Source organism: Cyanistes caeruleus, chromosome 17 (genome assembly GCF_971803275.1).
Source record: "Cyanistes caeruleus chromosome 17, bCyaCae1.hap1.1, whole genome shotgun sequence".
In the NCBI taxonomy this organism is placed as follows: domain Eukaryota; kingdom Metazoa; phylum Chordata; class Aves; order Passeriformes; family Paridae; genus Cyanistes; species Cyanistes caeruleus.
In genome coordinates, this window is record NC_141717.1 from 16,176,202 (window position 1) to 16,195,747 (window position 19,546).

At 46.6% G+C, this 19,546-nt stretch overlaps 1 protein-coding gene and 1 long non-coding RNA gene across 33 annotated transcripts in view; one reads left to right on the forward strand and one right to left on the reverse strand.

Annotated features, from left to right (window-relative positions):
- Nucleotides 1-3,134: 3,134 nt before the first annotated feature.
- TNRC6A (trinucleotide repeat containing adaptor 6A) overlaps nt 3,135-19,546 on the forward strand; it is a 43,617-nt gene continuing 27,205 nt past the window's right edge. For 6 of the 32 annotated variants that reach the window (XM_086854015.1, XM_086854006.1, XM_086854013.1 and 3 more), the window contains exons 1-4: nt 3,145-3,316; nt 5,061-5,108; nt 13,064-13,154; nt 15,060-15,081. In XM_086854015.1, the coding sequence (XP_086710141.1) occupies nt 3,312-3,316; nt 5,061-5,108; nt 13,064-13,154; nt 15,060-15,081 (166 nt within the window). In that variant the 5' untranslated portion in view covers nt 3,145-3,311. Of the gene's footprint in view, nt 3,317-5,016; nt 5,109-7,335; nt 7,372-13,063; nt 13,155-15,059; nt 15,082-18,507; nt 19,106-19,546 lie in introns of those variants that run through there. The other 26 variants (XM_086854012.1, XM_086854004.1, XM_086854005.1 and 23 more) reach the window with 15 other exon arrangements.
- Nucleotides 7,795-18,743, reverse strand: LOC147650094 (uncharacterized). The gene is made up of 2 exons (XR_015277282.1): nt 18,327-18,743; nt 7,795-12,928 (listed from the first exon to the last, which is right to left on the reverse strand). It is a non-coding gene; the product is annotated as an uncharacterized LOC147650094 (long non-coding RNA).

Consider the following 19,546-nt stretch of genomic DNA (forward strand, 5'->3'; position numbering starts at 1 on the left):
TTGCTTCCATTATTTCTAATTTCTAATGCCATGTATGACCAGAGAGCTGCAGAGCTGTTCAAACCCACACGGGGAAGGACAGCAGTGCCAGGGAGAGGAGGGAGCACCGCGGGTGGCACGAGCTGGTTCCTGCCCAGGGTGCCCCTTCCCATCCAGGAGTGTGGGGGTTCCTGGGGACAGGGATCCCACGGGGAAGAGAAGCACTGACATTTCACAGATGGGGGTTAAGGATTTATCTACCCTTCAAGCCAAAAGCAGCTCCCAAGCCATTACGAACATTATTTTAAGCACAGAGGCGTTTTGCTGTCCCTGTGCTGGCAGAATCAGAATCTGGGGCCTTAGCAAAGAAGTCCAGAGAGAGCTCCAAGCTTCAGAGAGCACCAAGGGACAAGGAACGAACCAAAGAACTGTAGTAAGCAGGAGAGAAGGTCCTCCAGAACCTCAGTTCCCAAATAACTCTACACTCAGCACGTGTTAAGGCTAAACCCAGGAGTGGTTAACATCCAAGTGCTGCTTCCAGCACCCGGCACCACAGCTTTGGATGACGGGATTTTGCATGGGTGAAGCTCAATCTGGTGGTTCTTCTACAAGAAGAAAACATTCTTCCTATTTGAGGATTTCAGAATTTCCATGTCCATCCAGGAGTTCACCGGATCCATACGTGTCAGAACTCAGCTGAGCAGTGTTACTTGTGAGGGTGAGAGGTAAGATCCTGAGGCTGATGCAAGGAGGAGGTGCCAGGGTAAGTGATGGAGTTGGCTCCTGCACAGGCTGTGCTGATGGTGTAGAGCCAGCTGCAACACTCACACACAGAAAGAAATCCACTGCTGCAGCGGTCTAGTTGCTAGGAGCACGTGCATAAATAACATTAGAGAACAATCTAAAATAATAAAGAATGCTGCAGACCTTGACTATGATTTTTATTGACAGTGGCACAATACAGTTAACAAACTGACATAACAGGAGTACATAATGAATTCATCAGCCTTCCCAACTGAGGACAGACTTAACAGCAGCCCTCCTACACCACGTGTAGTGCCTCCAAAGAGACATGAAACAGGGCTGCTGTGAATGGAACAGGGAGAGAGAGCTGAGTCACACTTCAGGAAATAATGGCTTTCAGTTACACACAATTACATGACAGTCCAAACTTTTTCATATGAAGAAAAATAAACAAGACCAAATTAACTTGCGAGTTATTACAAGACACTGAGAAACTGATTTCAAGCTGTCACTTCCCGGCGGTGCCTGTTCAGCTCACAGCGATGCACTCTGCATTACTGAGCCTCTAAGGACAAAAATACACTCAGGGGCTACTCTGCATTGTCATAAACCTTGCCTCTAGTACTGCAGGATCTTCTTTACCTGAAAAACACTGTACTTTGTTCATGCTGGCAGAAAGACAGTGGATGCTGCAGGTTTCCAGGGTGGCTCATGTGCCCAGGGCACCTGCTTGTCTCACAGAGGAATCAAACAGCATTCCTTTTGTCACCAGCATTGGTAAGAATGGTAAAGGCCAGCTGAAACTGGGCTGGAAAATGTTGGTGCCAATGTGTAGCTGGAGGCAAGGAGAGAGTGAGAAGTTCCCCATGCCAACAAAACCTCGATTGGGAGTGGTTGTCAGATGCAGAACCATTTACTGGGAGTTCTTGGCCACTCTGTTTCAGTCCTTCCTGACATTACTGCTCTCAGTTCTAATCCATAACCCTGTTCAGTCCTTTGACTGGTTTGATTTTTCTGGTTTCTGGGATATTGTTACTGAAGCGTAGTGCAGTAACAGTGTGGCTCATGTACTCCTCTCTCTTCATTTGCTGTATTTGAAGTATCACTGTGTGTTTTGAATTAAGCTCCACGCTCACATACACCAATCTCACCACATTTGTCAGTGCTGGGGACTTTTCTGTTCCCTCCCTCAACCCAACAGAGTCAGTGGCAGGTTAAGAGAAATGTCTATGTGGTTATTTAGACATTAACTTCTTTTATCTGCCAGTTATTGATGCCCCAAGCTTGGCACAGAGCTGGCACAGCAGCAGCACCATGGGAGAGCTGCCCCACACAGGGCAAACACGTGTGGAAATGGATGTTATGTCCATCTGTGCCTTGTCCTGCAGCGCTTGGGGAACAACTGTGCTCTGCTGAGGATGCTTGGTGAGACAGCGCCTGGAATTCCTGCATGTGACTGGGATAAATAAAGACTGATCCATGTGTGGGATCCCATTGCCCCCCACAACTTCCCAACCAAGAGGGTGCAGTGAGGCGGGGTTCATCTCCTCTACCGTGCTGCAGAGGGAGGACAAGAGGACATGGCCTTAAGCTGAGACATGGGAGGCTCATATTAGATACTATAACATTTTTTTCACTTTTCAGGTGGTCAGGCTTTGGAAGGGGCTGCCTAGGGAGGTGGTGGAGTCCCCATCCCTGGGAGTGTTTGAGAGGCGTCCGACCTGGCCCTGTGTGATGTAGTTTTGGGGTTTAGGGGTTACAGTGGTAGTGCTGGTGGAAGGTTGGAATGGATGATCTTAAAGATCTCTTCCAACCCTGATCAGAGAATAAGAGAATGTCCTGAGATGGAAGGGACCGACAGGGACCATCCAGTCCAGCTGCTGGCAGTGCCGGGGACAAACCAACATCCCACCCTGTGCACCCCTGGAGCATCCCTGGTGCATCCCTGTCCCGGAGCTCCGGCAGCCTCGGGGCCGGGACCGTTCCCCGGGGAGCCCGGCCGGTGCCAGCACCTCTGGGGAAGAGCCTTTCTTTCCCTGGGATCCATCCCAGCTCCCTGATGATTCTATAACTCTGTGACCCGGGCGGGATCCCGGCCCGAGGATCCCGTGCTCTGAGCCCGCAGGAGGGGCCCGGCCCGGGCTCGGGGGCCCCGCTCCCGCTCCCGGCCCCGCTCCCGGCCCGTTCCCCCCGTGCCGGGCCCCGCTCCCGGCCCCGCTCCCGGCCCCGCTCCCCCCGTGCCGGGCCCCGCTCCCGGCCCCGCTCCCCCCGTGCCGGGCCCCGCTCCCCCCGTGCCGGGCCCCGCTCCCGGCCCCGCTCCCGGCCCCGCTCCCCCCGTGCCGGGCCCCGCTCCCGGGCCCGCTCCCGGCCCCGCTCCCCCCGTGAGGGCGCCCCGGAAGCGCGGCCGGGGCGGGTTCGCTTCCTGCGCGCGGGGCGGGCGGCGGCGGCGGCAGGAAATGGCGGCGGAGCTGCGGCTGCAGCTGCCGGGCCCTCCCGCTCCGCAGCGCCGGGCTCAGCCCGCCTAGAGCCGCCGGCCGCGCCGGGCCCGCGCCGCAGCCTCCGGGACGGACTCCGAGCACTTTACATACATGAGGTACCGGGCCGGGCCGGGCGGGGAGGGCCGGGCGGCGGGGCAGCCCCGCGGAGCCGCAGCCGCTGCCATCGGGCTCCCCGCGGGAGCGGCGCCGCCGGAGGGGCGGCCCGGGGGGGTCCCGTTGCCCTCCCGGAGCGATGTGTCCCGTTCCCCCGGGCCGGGCCGAGCCCTCCCCGGCTCGCAGCTCGCTCCTGCGGGGCCGGCAGCGGCCGGGGCCCCGGTGCGGCACGGAGCGCCCCGGAGCTGCGGCCGGAGCACGTTCGCGGGCTGAAGTGATGCAGCAGAACTGTTTTCCTTAAAGTCCTTGAGGCGCTGAAGTGCAGGGAGGGCAGCGGGGATGGGCGTGGGGCGCAGCAGAGCGCGGGGTGCTGCGGGATGAGGATGGGGCGAGCAGGGGGACAGCGGTGGGGAGCAGGGGTGGTGTGGGGCACACACAGAGCTGGTGGGGCACAAACACACACACACAGACACACACACACAGACACACACAGACACACACAGACACAGACACACAGACACACACAGACACACACAGACACAGACACACAGACACACACAGACACACAGACACAGAGCACACACACACACAGGCACACACACACACACACACAGCTGGTGGGGCACAAACACACACACACAGACACACACAGACACACACAGACACAGAACACACACACACACAGGCACACACACACAGAGCACACACACACAAACACACACACATACAGAGCACACACACGCAGGCACACACACACAGTGTGCACACACACACACACAGAGCACACACACACACAGACACTGTGCACACACACACACACACACACACAAACACACACACAGAGCACACACACACACAGACACACACACACACAGAGCACACACACAGTGCACACAGACAGATACACACACACAGGGCACACGGAGCACGCGCACACACACACACACACAGTGCACACACACACAGAGCACACACACACAGAGCACACACACACACAAACACACACACACACAGAGCACACACACAGAGCACACACACAGTGCACACACACAGATACACACACACAGGGCACACGGAGCACGCGCACACACACACACACACAGTGTGCACACAGACACACAGGGCACACACACACACAGTGCACACACAGTGCACACACACAGCTGATGGGGCACACACACACACAGTGTGCACACACACACACACAGTGTGCACACACACACAGTGCACACACACAGGGCACACACACACAGTGTGCACACACACACACACAGTGTGCACACACACACACAGGGAACACACACACACACAGTGTGCACACACACACAGTGCACACACACACACAGTGCACACACACACACAGGGCACACACACACACACAGTGTGCACACAGACACACAGGGCACACACACACACAGGGCACACACACACACACACAGTGTGCACACACACAGTGCACACACACAGAGCCAGCACACACACACACACACACAGTGCACACACACACACAGTGCACACACACACAGAGCCAGCACACACACACAGCACCGGTGGGACACACAGGGTGGCACATGCAGGACTTGCCCCCCTCCCCTCGCCATCCCTGGGACCCCCACCGCCCGCTCCCTGGGCGATCCCTGCTCTCCCCTTCCCACCTGGAGCTCTCTGTGCATCCTGACCCGCACCAGTTTTATTTTCGTGCTGCATTGCTGTTGACATGGAAACCAATACCACTTTCTGTTCCAGAGAATTGGAAGCTAAAGCTACCAAAGAAGTCGAAAGAAAACTAAGCAGGTAAGAGACTCATTTAAATTCCCTCCCACAGTTTAGATGGAAAGGTGGCCTAGGGCTGGGAATAGTTGTGGGCTTTATCGGGAGCTTTAATCTCTTGTTAATTGTAAGGATAAAAAAAACCCTCTGAATTTGAAAACGTTCTCTATTGCATGGAGAAATGTCTGCAAGTTTAGTTAATTCTGTAGACTACACACCTTTTTTTTTTTTTCTTTTGTGTAACATCTTTGGATGTTTAATACAGTTTCTTTAATAGGGGAGGTTTTTGAAGAGAAAAATAACTTTCTGCACTAAGTTGTAGTACCTAACAATAACTGAAAAATGAATTAAGGGTTTGGTTTACTTTTTTTATACACTTCAGCCAAATATTGTTTGGAAGCAAGACAGTTGTGGCAAGAACTGGAGTAAACTCTGTGTTGCCATATAACTACTGGCTCTGCCTCTTTTGCCATGAGGAGTTAGCTGGTGAATTTCCTGTTTACTTGTAGTTTTTAGAATGAGAGCTTAGCAGAATGGGCTCCGGAGTTAACTCCTTAACTGGGGAGTTCAGAGTCAAGTTGAACTAAGAATTCTGTGCCGTAACATGTATCACTTTGTATTTAAGTTGTTTCTTCTGCACCATTTGTTTTTGGTCAGGTGACTTTCTCACAAGTACCTGCTCTGTTGGTTACATTCTTTGTTTTCAACTTCTGTCCTACTTCCTCTTTGGGTTCTTTTTCAGTAAGACCTTTAAAAAGGCTTTTGCTAGTGATCTCTTAGAGGGATTTCCACTGGGGCCATTTGAAATGTTCCCAAACCCTGAGCAGAGCTGATAGGATCTCAGGTTTGGTACCCTGCTTTTTGCCTTCCTTCCTGTGCCCGAGCAGTCTCCACCTTCCAGGCTGAGCTATGACTGTACTGTGAAAACTGAAACTGCTTCCCTGCTCTCAGTGTGTGTCTTCTTTTTTCAATTTTTTTATTTTTTTTTTTTTTGTAATACACTTGAGTGTGAATGATTTGTCCCATGTTGTTGTTGAAATACAGGGAATAATTGGGGTATGTGGGAACCTTTAAGATACCTTTGGCACATTGCTGTTAACCCATCAGCGTTCAGGGAGTCGCTGCATTTGCAATGCCAGAAGTGATTTCAGAACTGTCATTCAGAGTGACAGAGTGCCAAGTCCAGAGTAGTGCTTGCTGCCAGTCTCAGTAAGTCAGGAGATCGTCACATTTTTATGACCTTAGCAGAGATCTTGTGCTGGCAGGCAGTGCCAAGAGTGAGAAGTGATAGAAAACTACAGAACTTCCAAAATTCAGTGTTTGGAGAGTAAACTCTGCTATGGAACACGTCTCCATGTCTTTCTGACACAGAGGAGTATATTTTATTCATTTAAAAGATCCAGAACTGGTCTGAAGTTCACATTAATGCCCCAGCTGGTTTATGTTTAGCCAGGGAGCTCTCATTGTGTGAGTGCACAGCTGATAAACCATGGCATGCCTGCGCTGCATAGACCTGATTAATTGTTTTACTGGGGTAGAGCTCAGCACATAGCCCTCCTTCTTCCTCCAATGCCATTATTTACAGTCTTATTAAATTTGCAGTTACCTAGTCAAACTGTAAAAGAGCAAATATCCTTTCCTGGGAAGGTACATAGACCTGTGCTGGAGTTTATGTTAATCTCAGATTTCACAGTGTGGCTGTAGACTGTGAACTCCACGGGACGTTGGCTTTGCTTTGTGTGTGTTCTGAAGTCACTTCTGGAGTTTATGCTTATAAATTAATGGGTAGCAAATACACTTTTTAATCTTACTGGGAATATTGGCCTAGATTGTGTGTTTGTGATAGGATAAATATTACAGGTTTCAGTGCAGTTTGCTTATCCAGTTGGAGTGATTCCTGTTTTACACTCAGGATTAGCATTTTGGCTTGTCTGGCCTTTTGGAAAAGAATCTTCATTTGGTCTGTGCTCTCTCTAAAATTCATACATGCCTGGTGCTGTACAAATATTCCTGGTCTCAAAAATGTGCTTAGTGCATGACTTGTGACAGTGATTCAGATAAATCCATTGCACACTGTTATGGCATCGTGTTACAAATGAAATGTCACCTGCTCAGCCACAGAAAGAGCTGTCTGCTGTTAACTGGGGAAATCTAAGAGTTAAAGCTGGTTAAAATCAGGATTGCTAAGAATCACTTATCATTTAGTTCTTCTGATTTAAGCAATAACTTTTCAATTCTGTTTGGTAAACAGGGCTTTCCTGCCTCATTTATGTGGAACTGAGAGAAGGTAAATATCTGAAATATGTTGACAATCATTTTTCCAGACCCAGGGGTTTGACTGTTGCTTCACAAGCATGCAAACCATAGGGAAGAGTCTCCATTGCTTCCATTCACCTGTGATTCTGCCCAGCTTGGTTGCAGACTGGCTGTGTTTTGGGAGAGCAAACTTCTCACCTCTGGATTTCATCCATGTATTCTGTAAAGTTACTACTGTACAATTGATTTTTACGCTTTCATGTAATAATAGACACCATATTTCTGTGATATTTTTCTTACCTGCTGCAGGGAAAACATAGAGCTGGCCCAGTGACAGAGACATATAAAACCAGGGAGAAATGTAGTTGTTTCTGTTGATGTGCAAGCATGTGATTTTCTGTTGGGTTTCTGGGGGTGGGTCTTCTTCCTGATAAACTCCTTATGGAGAGATACCTGCTGTGAAATGGGAAGAGTTTATTGCAGAGAAAACATTCTATTCATGCTTTCAAGACCTTTACAGGTAAAATGACACATCCCTTTCTCCTCTGCAGACACGTTTTGGGGCTGTGCAGGATTGCCAGGTGGTCCCCGTGGGGTCCCTTTGGGGTTTGGGTGTGAACAGGCTGTGCTGCCTCTGCAGCAGGGACACTGCAGCAGCCTGGAGCAGGGCAGGGCTGCTGCTGGGCTTCAGCAGTTTAATCTGCTCTCCTCGCTTCCTCATTTGTTACAGGAAGATAGGGATTGTTTATGGCTGCTGCTGGAGTCTTGTGTAGTTGGATGATAAACTTCTTGGGAAGGAGATCTGTCTTTTGTCTGCTTATGTAGCATCTGCTTATGTTTCATCTTGGATGAAACTCGAGGGCAGAACTAACACAAATATTCCAGAATTATGGTCCATTTGTAGTCCTTGTAGTTGGGAGCAACATTCTGATGAGGCAGCTTCTGTGTTAGGGAAATGGGAAAGCTGAGTGGATTCCAGGTAATTGGTAGTGGCAGACACGGTAGGTAGAATTCTGTCGCTTCACTTTTAGGGTGGTAATTTAAAGACTGAGGTATTTAAAAGCAAAAAAGAAAGTAGCTGGTACACATTTACTAATTAATTATTCATTGAAGTATTTTTTTCCAGTTCTTAGCTTGGCAGCAGCTCTCCTCTCTGTTAATAGCTGGAAAGAACACACACACACACACACGTCTGGAGATGAGTGGGTTTGTTTTGTTCTCACTGCCTGAGGCTCTCGGCGCTCTGAGGAACACGCTGGGTGGGTTCAGGTGCCAGAGCGTTTCCATCTGAGGCACTGGCAGGGTTTGTTGGGATTATTTTGTTAACTTCAAATTACTGGTGTCTATTGCATAAACTCCAAGTGCTCCTTTGGTGCAGCGTGCTGTTTTGTCAATGGCATCGATAAAGGAATTGTAGGATCCCGTTTTAATCAAAATTACACATTTTATAATTGATTTTTGTAGAATGCTGGTGAGTATGGTTTTTACAAAACCTGAAAAATCACTTTCATTGGCAATTTTATGTAATTGTGTCATTTCAAAAAACTGAAAGATGAGGGAACTTGTAGGTCAGAGTACAGAAGATTTATCAGTCTCAGCAACATTTGAAAGTCTGTGTAGAAGATCAGCTGTAGGTTGAACACGTGGTGCTGTCTTTGCAGAATTGTTAAAGATCTTTCAATCCCTGATACTTACCTGTAGCTACCTGGCAGTGTTCCAGCTGTAGCACTGCAAGTTAATTTATAACTATGAGAAGAGCAAACGGTAGAAAGGATTGATTTATTTGTTAAAACAATAAAAGAAAAAAGGCCTATCACTGGAAATTTTACACTGGTTTCAGAAGCTGCTGTGTATAATCACCTCTAATTCTTATTTGTGTGTTTGCTCCATACCTCTGATCATCCCTCCAGTGATGGGGGCTCGCTGTAACCTTCATTTCCTCAGTGTGGTGATAGAGTTTTGATTTTATTGTGGCAAAACATGTTACCTTTTGATATATTGTAACAGCAAAGATAGCAAAGCTGCACAAGCATTAATTATTGCATCCTCAGCCTTTCTGCCAGGGGAAATACGGGTGAACTTGATTTTGCTCTTCTGCAACATAAGAATAGGAATTAAGTATGTCTTTTCTGCCCAGGTATTTTTACAATGCTAAGGTGGAGCTTTAGAAATTAAAGATTAATAGTACTTTTTCTTCCAAGAAGTAAAGTAATAAGTGAAGCATGTTTTGATACAAATATTAGCTGAAATGTTTGCAGTTTGAGCATGACATCTTTTTCCACTCCAGAAGCCAAATAACAAATCAAGCCATACAAAAATAAAATGCCTTGTACTGTCTTGATAACCTGCCTTAGAAGACTAAAAAGTTGGTTTTGTTTGTTTTGGTTTTTTTTAATAGCTTAATTGAGGAAAACATTTTAGTAGTTGTTTTTTTTCCTCCTGTATGCTAAGAAGAATTGTGCTGGGGTACACAATTGGAACAAAAATGCACTGTTAAATAAATAACAGTAAATATTTATCTGACCCTCGGTCTGCTTAAATTTATGCAGATAACAGCAGCTTCTCCTTGCCCATCTTCAGAGCCATCAAATGTGCAGTCTCTCCTGAGATCAAGATCCATTTTCATTTTGCCTCACTTGAAAATAAAGCACCTTTCAAGTTAAGCTGTTGAAACCAGAGGCTTTTGTTCTGTCTCCGATGTGGATTTCCTATTGCCAGGGTGTTTTATTTTCACTTGATCTAAATTGAAAAATATGGTTTGCATTTCTGCTAAGGCCATTTAACCTTGAGCAAGCTAATCCCGTTACACAGGAGGAGAAGGGCATTGCCTGTGCATGTGTTTTGGTGGAAGTTGGATGTCTGAGAGGGGAAATCAGAGACCTGTTTATATATTCACATTATCAATGGCAATGCTCGGTCCTGCTCTTCCTCAGCCAGCTGACAGACCAGTGTGCTGCTGCAAACACTTTGGCCACACAAGGTCGATGGATTAAGTCTCCCAGGTGTAGAGAAAAGCCCAGCAAAGGAATTTGTTAATTTTCTGGCTTTGTGTTGTAACCACGAGACCGAATTCCTGCGGTGGTTCCGTGCTCTAAAGGAGCCTGGAGCTGCTGCTGGTTTGTGCACAGGAGCAGGGAGCTGTTTGTCCAAGGTGATAAATGGGAAATGCCTCATTCCACTTCTGTTCCTCAAGGAGCAGAACCAGAAATGGAACTTGTTTGTTGTGTGTTCTAAAGGAGGCTGGAATCAGAGGCATCAATCCCATCATTTGCTGTGCTGAGAGTGGATTTGAGTGTTGGGGAGAATAAAGGAGACTCATGCTTCCAGCTGTCAGAAATGGAAATTCAGGTGTTCTGCTTGAGACTCTGAAAACTTAAGAGGTAAATGTGAATTTCTGTCTCAGGTTTAAGTTTGTGTATGAGGATGGTGAGTAGACCTGCCTTACTTGAAGGGTTAAGTTTTCAGGGAAGGGCAGGGACAGGAAAGGCTTTGCTGTTGCTGCTTGGTTGTGCCAGTTGTGTTAGTTTTGCTCTGAGATTTGATGTTACAGCAGTAATTAATACTCTTAAAAACATATAATGAGCTATAGGTCAATGTTTTTTATCTGGGGAATACCTAGAGTCCTTATCCTTATCATAGAGGGTTTTATGTCTCCTAAGCTTGCTTTGTAATCTAAAATCTGTTTGTCTTAAAAAGGTAAAAAACTGAATGAGCACAGTGTCAGAATTTAGGAGTTCTGTTGTTCCTGTGTGACAAAAACCCAGTGATGCTGTGGTAGAATATTCCAGAGATATTGGTATGTTAGTTGTTAGCATCTGTATTCCCAAAATGAAATCTAATTGTGTTGATTTAACTGTAGCAGGATTGATGAAGGTTTTTGGGGTTTTTTTCCTGTGAAAATACTACTTTGCATTCTGCTTGCTCTTGAACGTGCTACAGCTTTCTTCTAAAAGCAGAATGATTTTTCAGTTAATGCAGTTTTGGCATGTGACGGACTGAAATTGGTTGTACAAAGCGATGCTGGTGGCTGTGTTAACTGCTGGAACTGTGCTCAGGTTATTGCAGATGCTGTAACTCAGCTGTGGCCCCAGCAGGCAGCCAGAGGTGAGGCCCAGCCCAGTACTGAGTTCCCAAGGAGCAAAGCAGTGGCTCTGCTCCGAGGGGAAGGGGCTGAGTGTGAACTGGCTGTCGTGTCAAGAAGGAGCTGGGATCTGTAGGAGCTGTTTCCTCTATACTGACTCCAGACCTGGTATTGTTCTCCAGTTCAAACTGCCTGCTGAAATTTGGACTGTCCCAAATTAACCCAAACTGAGGGTCAGCATCACCAACATCCCTGTGGTTACAAATGCTCGGGGTGTGACAGCGAGGGGCAAAACTGACTGAAGTGTCACCTTTGTAGTGCACGGATGTCACTGCAGGTTAATCATTGCCTCAGATTTGCACAGGAGCGAGGGATTGCTCTAAATGAAACTGGCCAGCTGGAATTGTTTCTGTAGTTAGGTGTCTGACCTCTTAGTTATCCATGAAATCATTTTTGAGACCTAATTGTAAATGCAAGATTGCTTTTGCAGTGAGACGGCCCTCAGTGGATCTTGCAGGCAGCTGATGAGGCTGTGATAAAATGCAAAGTAGCCACATTGTGTTTGAAGGGTTGTGATTCCTCAGGCAGTACACAGGGGAGCCTCAGAAATAACACTTTTGGGTAATTATTTTGCATACCTTAGCACGTCAGAAGCCATTCTTTCTTAAAAGAAGTAACTAATGCTTGCTTTCTGTTATTAGAAAATCTTAGAAGCCAGAATTTGGTCAGCAGAAGCTGATGCCTGTGCTCACCTTGAAAAGGAATTGAGCTGAATTAAAAGGAGAATTAACTGGTTGTTCATATACCTAAAAAAAGTAGTGAAAGTTTTAGTCCATAGTACCTGTGGACTATCTTGTGGTTTAATATATTCAATTTGCATTGCTTCTGACAGACATCAAACAATCTTATTTAAAACTGGAGGTTTATGGGTAGTTTGGGGTTAAAAAGGAGCCAGCTCAGTGCTTCCAGGCAGATGCAAACCATGTAGTCGCTGCCCCATACTGACATTGTTAGTCCTTTTTCTCCAGAACACTTCTGAAATCTGTTTTTAAGCAGCATAAGCAGGACAGTGCTGTTCCTGCTCAGCCTGGGTTTGAGCAGAAATACTGTGTATCGAGTGTCGTTAATTACCCTGCAGAGTTTTGGTTTCACTTTTGACAAGTTAGGGTTTTGTTTCTGGGTTAGGGAGCTCTGGAATGGCCCTGCTGGTGCCAGCTGTGGTCTGGCCCTGAAACACTCGGTGTTTCCTGGCTGAGGTGGTTTGGGATGAGGGATGCACAGGGTGTGTGTGGCTTAGGCTGTGTGCAGGAACATTCCAGGCTGGGATGAGCTCAGTCATACCAGTTCAGGGAGAGATTAAAGAACATCTGAATTTGCTGGCTTTTGAACCAGATTCAAGTCTAAGTCTTCATTCTAAGCTTTGGAAGAAAGAACTCCTTACGTGTAGCTTGACACCACATCTGCACTTGAAGTCCTGTCACTGATGGCTTGCACTGAGTGACGGTCCCTGTAGAAATAGGATCCAATTAGAAGCAAAATTCCCCAGTTCCTTTTGTGTCACTGTGAAATAATTGTTCTAAAATGAATCTAAGTGTGTACAGATTGTATTTTGGGAGAGTTAATTACAAACTGTGTGGTTCAGGGATTTAGTGCAAGAAGAGGAAGAACAGTTGATGGAAGAAAGGAAAAAGAGAAAAGAAGACAAGAAGAAGAAGGAAGCTGCTCAAAAAAAGGTATGTGGAGCACTGAGAATAAACTCCCGTGCTTGGAGCTGACTTGTTTCATCACTAGTATTTTCTTATTAATTTAATGTTTTAAATTTAAACGTACTGTCAGTTATTTAGAGGTAACTGACATATTGAACATTGTACTCTGTGTAGTTTCTTACAAAACTAAATTTTCTTCTGAGAATGATCCTTCTTTTTCCTGATCATCTGTTGAGGCAGTCTCAGGTTTGAAGCATCTCAGTGTTAGTGCATTTACTAGTAAAATAAAAGTACCATTTTAAGGCAGCTTCATCCTTATTTTAATACATCTTTTTATTCTTCAGTATGGAAACATGCCATGAGAGAATTTGTAGTAGGGAATAAAAATTTCCATAAAAAAGAAAATATTGACAGCAAAGGTTTTTAAGGATGTCACAGAAAGGCTTATAAATACTTCAGAATCTCTGTTTACTGACAAGAGCCTCATCATGGCCATTGATTCTAAATATTGACCCTGAGCTTGAGAGGAGCTCATAAATGCAGTTTTGAAACGTGTCTTTTTTGGTAGGAGCAGAGTGAACCCGCTCAGCACTTGTCCTGTGATTCCATTGCCTGATGCTGGCTCCAGACTGGTTTGTTTTATAGCCACAGGCTTCCAGCAAAACCTCCCAAGCCCTGAGCCCAGCCCCAGGCCCTGATGGAGTCTGGAAGAGCCTGGCCTAAACACGTGTTTAAACACTGTGATCTCTTGGGCAGCAGGAGTAGCCAGGAGCCCTGGCTGTGCCCCTTGCTCTCCAGCATCTCTTCAGGTGCTGCAGAAACAGCAAAACCAGTTCTCTTTCTGTGGTCCATGGGCCAGGTGTCAGGCTGATGGGTTTGGTCACAGCCAGGCAGGGGGAGAAACAAACCCCAGAGGAAGCTCTGAGCACACAGAGGCACAGCAAGAGCCAAAGTGGCACCGTGTACCGTGCTGTGAAGGCAGTGCTCGGGGTTAATACATTGAGAGTTTCAGAAATTGGGACTGCAGGGAGAAGTGGAGGGACAGCAGCAAGCCCAGGGGTGCCCTTGGGCTGTGGGAGGGCTGGCTGTGCCCCCATCCTGGTGCTGAGCAGTGTGCTGGGTGTTCCTGTTAGTGCAGTGTGAGCAATTGGCTCAGCTGGGTGCTGGAACACAACCCTGGGCTTCGAAGGGCACAGAACCACCCAAGGCTTCAAGGTAGATGTTTTAACCGTATTTGTTGAACAAAAAGCACAATGAGGGGTTGTGGTGTGTCGTGGCCACACGTGCAGCACGTTTCTTTGGGAGGCTGGGGAAGAGGGAGAGCAGCACTGAGGAGGAACTGGTGCTTTTGGGAGGCCCTTCCTCAGCACAGTCCCACTGTGCTGTACAGTTAAAACCACACCACCGAGGTGCATTTCCATACCAGAGATGTTTCTCTCCCATTTTATCCTGTGATAAACGTTTTTATTCAAATAGATCTCTCATCTTGGCCGTATCACAGGTGTAACCCATTGAATCTTGCAAATGAAAGACTTGAAGCCTTGGCATTTGCTCTCTTATTCTTTTCCATTTCCAGGTCACTCCCCCTTCCCTGCCCTGTTCTGCAGTAAAAGTGGTGGCAGCTCTTTGCTTCCAGGCACAGTTTTTAACTCACTTAAAACATCTTAATTTGCAAGTTTAATTCGGTCTGTTTCATGTAGTTATCTTTCAAATTAATTTTGTCTTCTATAACATTTAAACAGCTTTTTAAGCATAAGGAATAATAGGCCTGGGTTGGTTAGAAAGACACTTCTGAAGTAGATAATTAAATAACTTGAAACCATTTAAAAAGAGGAGAGTCAAAAGCTAATGTTGCTTTATGAAGTGGCACGTGTACATGTGGTTTTTCTCTTATCTACACAAATCACTGACACTTCTTTTTTCTTGTTCTAGGCCATTGAACAAAAAATCAAAGGTAAGTTACTTTACAGTTAGTTCTACTCTGTGTGTTATTTCTGGGGTTTTAAATATGTTGAATCAAATGCGTCACCTGAAGTCTCCTCCCAAAAGTGACAGATGGGACCCTTGAGACTTCACCTGCACTTTGTCAAAGTGACCACAAAAGTCTAGAAGAGTAACAGCCAAAGGTTTATCCAGGGATTGGAGTTGCTGATCTTCCTGTTTTCCATTCTTATTTGCTCACAGAGCACCAGGCATTGATATAATACCTGAAGTTCCTTTCCTTGCTTGCTTTTTTCCTTCCCCTTTTTTTGCTTCGTTTGAGAAGTGCACCAACACTTCAGAATAACTGAGTATAGGATGGATCTGTTTGAAACTTAATTTACAGATATTTTTCTAAGTGCAGCTGGGATTGGGAGCACATGATGGACAAGTAATTAATTTGTCCAGTTTTAACTCCTACATATGGAGAGCTCACCCTGCAAAATGATCAGGATGCCAGTACCCAAAAGCTGTAATTTCAATATTCACAGCAGGTGGGAGCACTGTGGTTTTCTGAGAGTTTGTGGGGTTTGTATGGATCTCCATCCCAACCAGCTTCTAAAAATAGGAAAGAAGATTCTTTTCACTTTCTCTTGAATTGCAGCTCCTCACCTGTTAGCTGGAGGTGCATGGTGCTTGCTGAAGTGATGGTGTGGAGTGCTTGTGAACTGTTTTCTGGGAGCGCTGGTTAATTGAGCACTTACTGCAGCAGTGGCAGATGCAACAGAAGCTTCGGAGCCCAGCTTAGCAGAGACATAATTCCTGCTGATTTGATTTGAAAAATCCCAAAGTGTTTGAAGGCTGATGGGGCTCGAAGGCAGGGGACTGGCAGAGGACACACTGTGCTGGGGAAGAGGCAGGGAAGCACAAGAGCAGCCCAGCTGGGATGTGCAGGGTGTGGAGCAGGCAGGTTGTCCAGGACAGACAGTTGGTCTGGCATTCCTAAGTGCAATGTGTACTCTGGTGGGTGTATTTAAATGGGAAAAATACCTGGATTGAGGAGAACCCATGGATTTTTAGCGTGTGAGGATGCTGTGGGGAGGGAGCGAGGGCAGCTGTGCTGCTGAGAGTGGGAAGTTCTGCTGCCTGGGGAGGCTGATGGGTTGGTTTTGTAAAAGGGATTGCTGGAGGCAGAGGGAGCTGCCAGAGCCTCGAGTGAGCTGCAGGAGGGTCTGGAGCTGCCAGAGCCTCGAGTGAGCTGCAGGAGGGATGCAGCATTCCTGGAGCTGCTGGCAGTGATGGAAGCTGCTGTTGTGTGTGTCCCACCACCCTCTGAGCTGCATCAGGCTGACCAGGGATCCCACCCTCTGGCCACTGAAATCCATTGGGAGTTCCAGGTTTGTCTTTGGGCACAGGACAGAATAATTAATGAAATTGCTGGAAGACTATTATAATTAATAAATATTACCATTTTTTTTTTAGCATGCCCTTTTTCAAGCAGTGCATGGAACTGTGTTTGAAATACAGGCTGAGGATCAGCTTTCTTCTGTACACTTCTGCCATAAGGCTTCTAGGATAATAGACCAGATTTAAAGAACTATGAAAATGTCTGGGTCTATTCTGAAGTGATAAAATATGTCTGAAAAGACAGTGAAGAAGGCAAGTGATAAAATACTTTGCTGCATAATTACAAGCACTTGGCCCATTTGACCCGTGTGCTTGGGCTGCACTGGCGTCACATCAGGGCCGAGGCTGCACAAGCAAATGGATAAAAATAGCATGAACCAGGAGGGCAGAAATTCTTCTTGGGAGGCTACCCAATGGGAATCTTCACATGGAATGAAAATGTCTTTCTTCTGAAGGACAAAGTAATTAAATTTTTTTTTATTATTATTTTTTTTTCTGCTTTGAGGCTTAACATTCACTAATGGAAGTGTTAAGTTCCAACTTAATTATGTTATTATTTAAAGGGTATTTCATAAAGTTCAGCAGGAATTTAGAGTTGTCAGAGAAACATAAACTGGCAGTGCTGTGGAATAAAAGACATCATGAGATGCAGATACACAACTTTTTGCTACAGTTTCTATAGGAACAAAATGGGAAGCTTGTGTTGCCCATGGCTCTTGCCTTGTTTCACCAGTTTTGCCTCCTTGTATTCAGAATGCAAATTAATGTTTCATTAGTTTCCAAGTTTCCATCACGTTAATGTCTTAAATAATTTATTTTGTGCATGAGCTGAAGATAAAATACAAGAGTATAGGATCTCTAAATAATTCAGAATTATGTGTCTCTTTCAGAAAAGAAGCTGGTTAAGTGCTGGGAGTGGGAAGGGATGGTATGTCTTGGTTTTAAGTGTAGTTTGGACAGCTCCAAACTGTTGTTTTAGCTAAGGAAGAAATTGCTGTTGTACCAGCTGAAGCAGCTCCCAGTGTTCATGTGAAAGGACAAGACCCTTCAAGGAAATTCGTGGAACAGGGGATTCTTCTGTTCAGGATTGGGAATGGAAGTAATGAAAAAGATGCTAACAACAAGGTTTCTGGTACCAGCAGCATTTAAATGCCGCAGTATTGCAGTTAAAAACGCACGTGTGGCGTTCCTGTGGATTTCAGGGATTCTGACCTGCCTGGTTTGGTCCAGCTGGTTTTATTGAGGGAGGAAAGAGGAGGTTGGGAGAGTTAGAGGCAAGTCTATTAGTTAGTTGCTAAGTGGAAAGTTTATCTGTTTGTGCAGCAGCAGGAACATCATGTGCCTTCCCAGTGCTCTTGTACTGGGTATTCTAAGAAAAAATAAGTATAATTGGAGTTGCTATTTGTTGAAAATACTTTAGAAGTGTCAGTTGTGGCGTTCCTTCTAGCATGGCAAAGTATGTCATTTTTGCTGTTTAAAGTCAGTTAGAGACAGGCAGGTCAGTGCATTTATCCTGAATTTCCTCTAGCCCAGAGCTCTGCAGGCAGTGTGCTGGCCCCGGGCAGAGCTGATGAAGCCTCGCTGAAGGAAAGAAGGGCGGTGTGAGGAAGAGGAGGAGGTTTGAGTTGGGCTGTGCCTGCTCCAGCCTGGGAGCTCGCTGGGACTGCCGTGCCCCTTGCACACCATGGAATGTATCCATGAATATATGAATATATATATATATCCATGAATATATGAACCCGGAGCTGGGGCAGCAGCCCAGAGAGTGCCACTTGCATTGCAGAGCAGAGGAAACTGAATTGCCCGCTGGAACGGAAAGTGCTCTAAAAATAGCTGGGTGTGGAATCGAAATCTTTGACTCATATTTCCCACCTTGGAAACTTCTTACGCTTGTTCTTCTCCGCGAAGCCGAATGGCCCGACTACACAATCGCTGCTGGGTTTTGTCGGGGTTTTGGCTTGGCTTTGACTGTGCTTTTCCCGGGTGGGAAAAGTCTCCTGCCGGCTCCTGAATGCCGGCGGTGACCGGGGAGCGCAGGGGCCGGGCCCGCGGCAGGGCCGCGCTCACCTCCGTGCGGATCCGCAGGGGTTAAAGCCTTGGCAAACACGGAGAGATTTTCCAGAGCAGCTCCGAGCTCACAGCTGCGGCCATTTTTCCAGCACGAAAATTCTAGCACTACATCTCCTCCGTGTGTGTGTGAGCTCGAAAGGCAGAGTCGCTCCGTTTGCCCTTGAGCGTTCCGGCGCCGCGGGCCGTGCCGTGAGGGCCGGGCCGTGAGGGCCGTGCCGTGAGGGCCGGGCGGCAGCTCCAGGGGGAACGAGCCTTCCCCTGCCGGCCCGGAGCTGCTCTTTGGGACAGCGTTTCACCTCTCTGCGCTGCTTTTGTGCCAGGCAGAAACTGTTTTCCATCCGCATTAAAGTTACTGGAGCAGCTGCCATTTTTTTATTGGAGGGGGAGTGCGAGTCCCTGGGCCCCTGCTCCAGGAGGAGTTGGCAGGCAGCTCCTGGAGCAGTAAAATGACACCATGCTTCTCCTCCATTTTCTAATGAAATCTGCAGAGTGGGAAAGCAACACAAGTTGGAAGCGTCTTTCTTTGGAATCTCTCTGTAAACTGTAACTCCACCATCCCCTGCTCTGAGGGTTTGTAGCAGGTTTGTTCTTTATGAAAATCTGTCATTTTTAATACTGGTTTCTGTAAACTTGCTGTTGCTAGTCAATTAACTGTGATAAACTGTAAGTCTGTTAATATTAGCTTTCTGCCTTAATACAATTTAAAATAAAATACTGCTGCGTAGAACAAACTTTTATTAAAGAGTAACTTGTTTAGAGCAAATTAAAATACTAAGAGAATGATTTAGGGGTGCTGGAATTCATAGTAGCCATATTGGAATATTAATGTGTTATTTAGTCTTCTGAGAAATTGTGAAGCAGAAAATGTTGGACAGGGTGAATTTTGTAGCTTAAAATTTACTCTGTGGTTCTGGGGGAAGCAAAGGCAAGGGAATTCTGTTGTACTTTGGATAATTTCAGTTGAAAATTAGCATATAATTGTGGACTCTGCATATTCTATAGCCTAGCCTGGCAAATTTGTT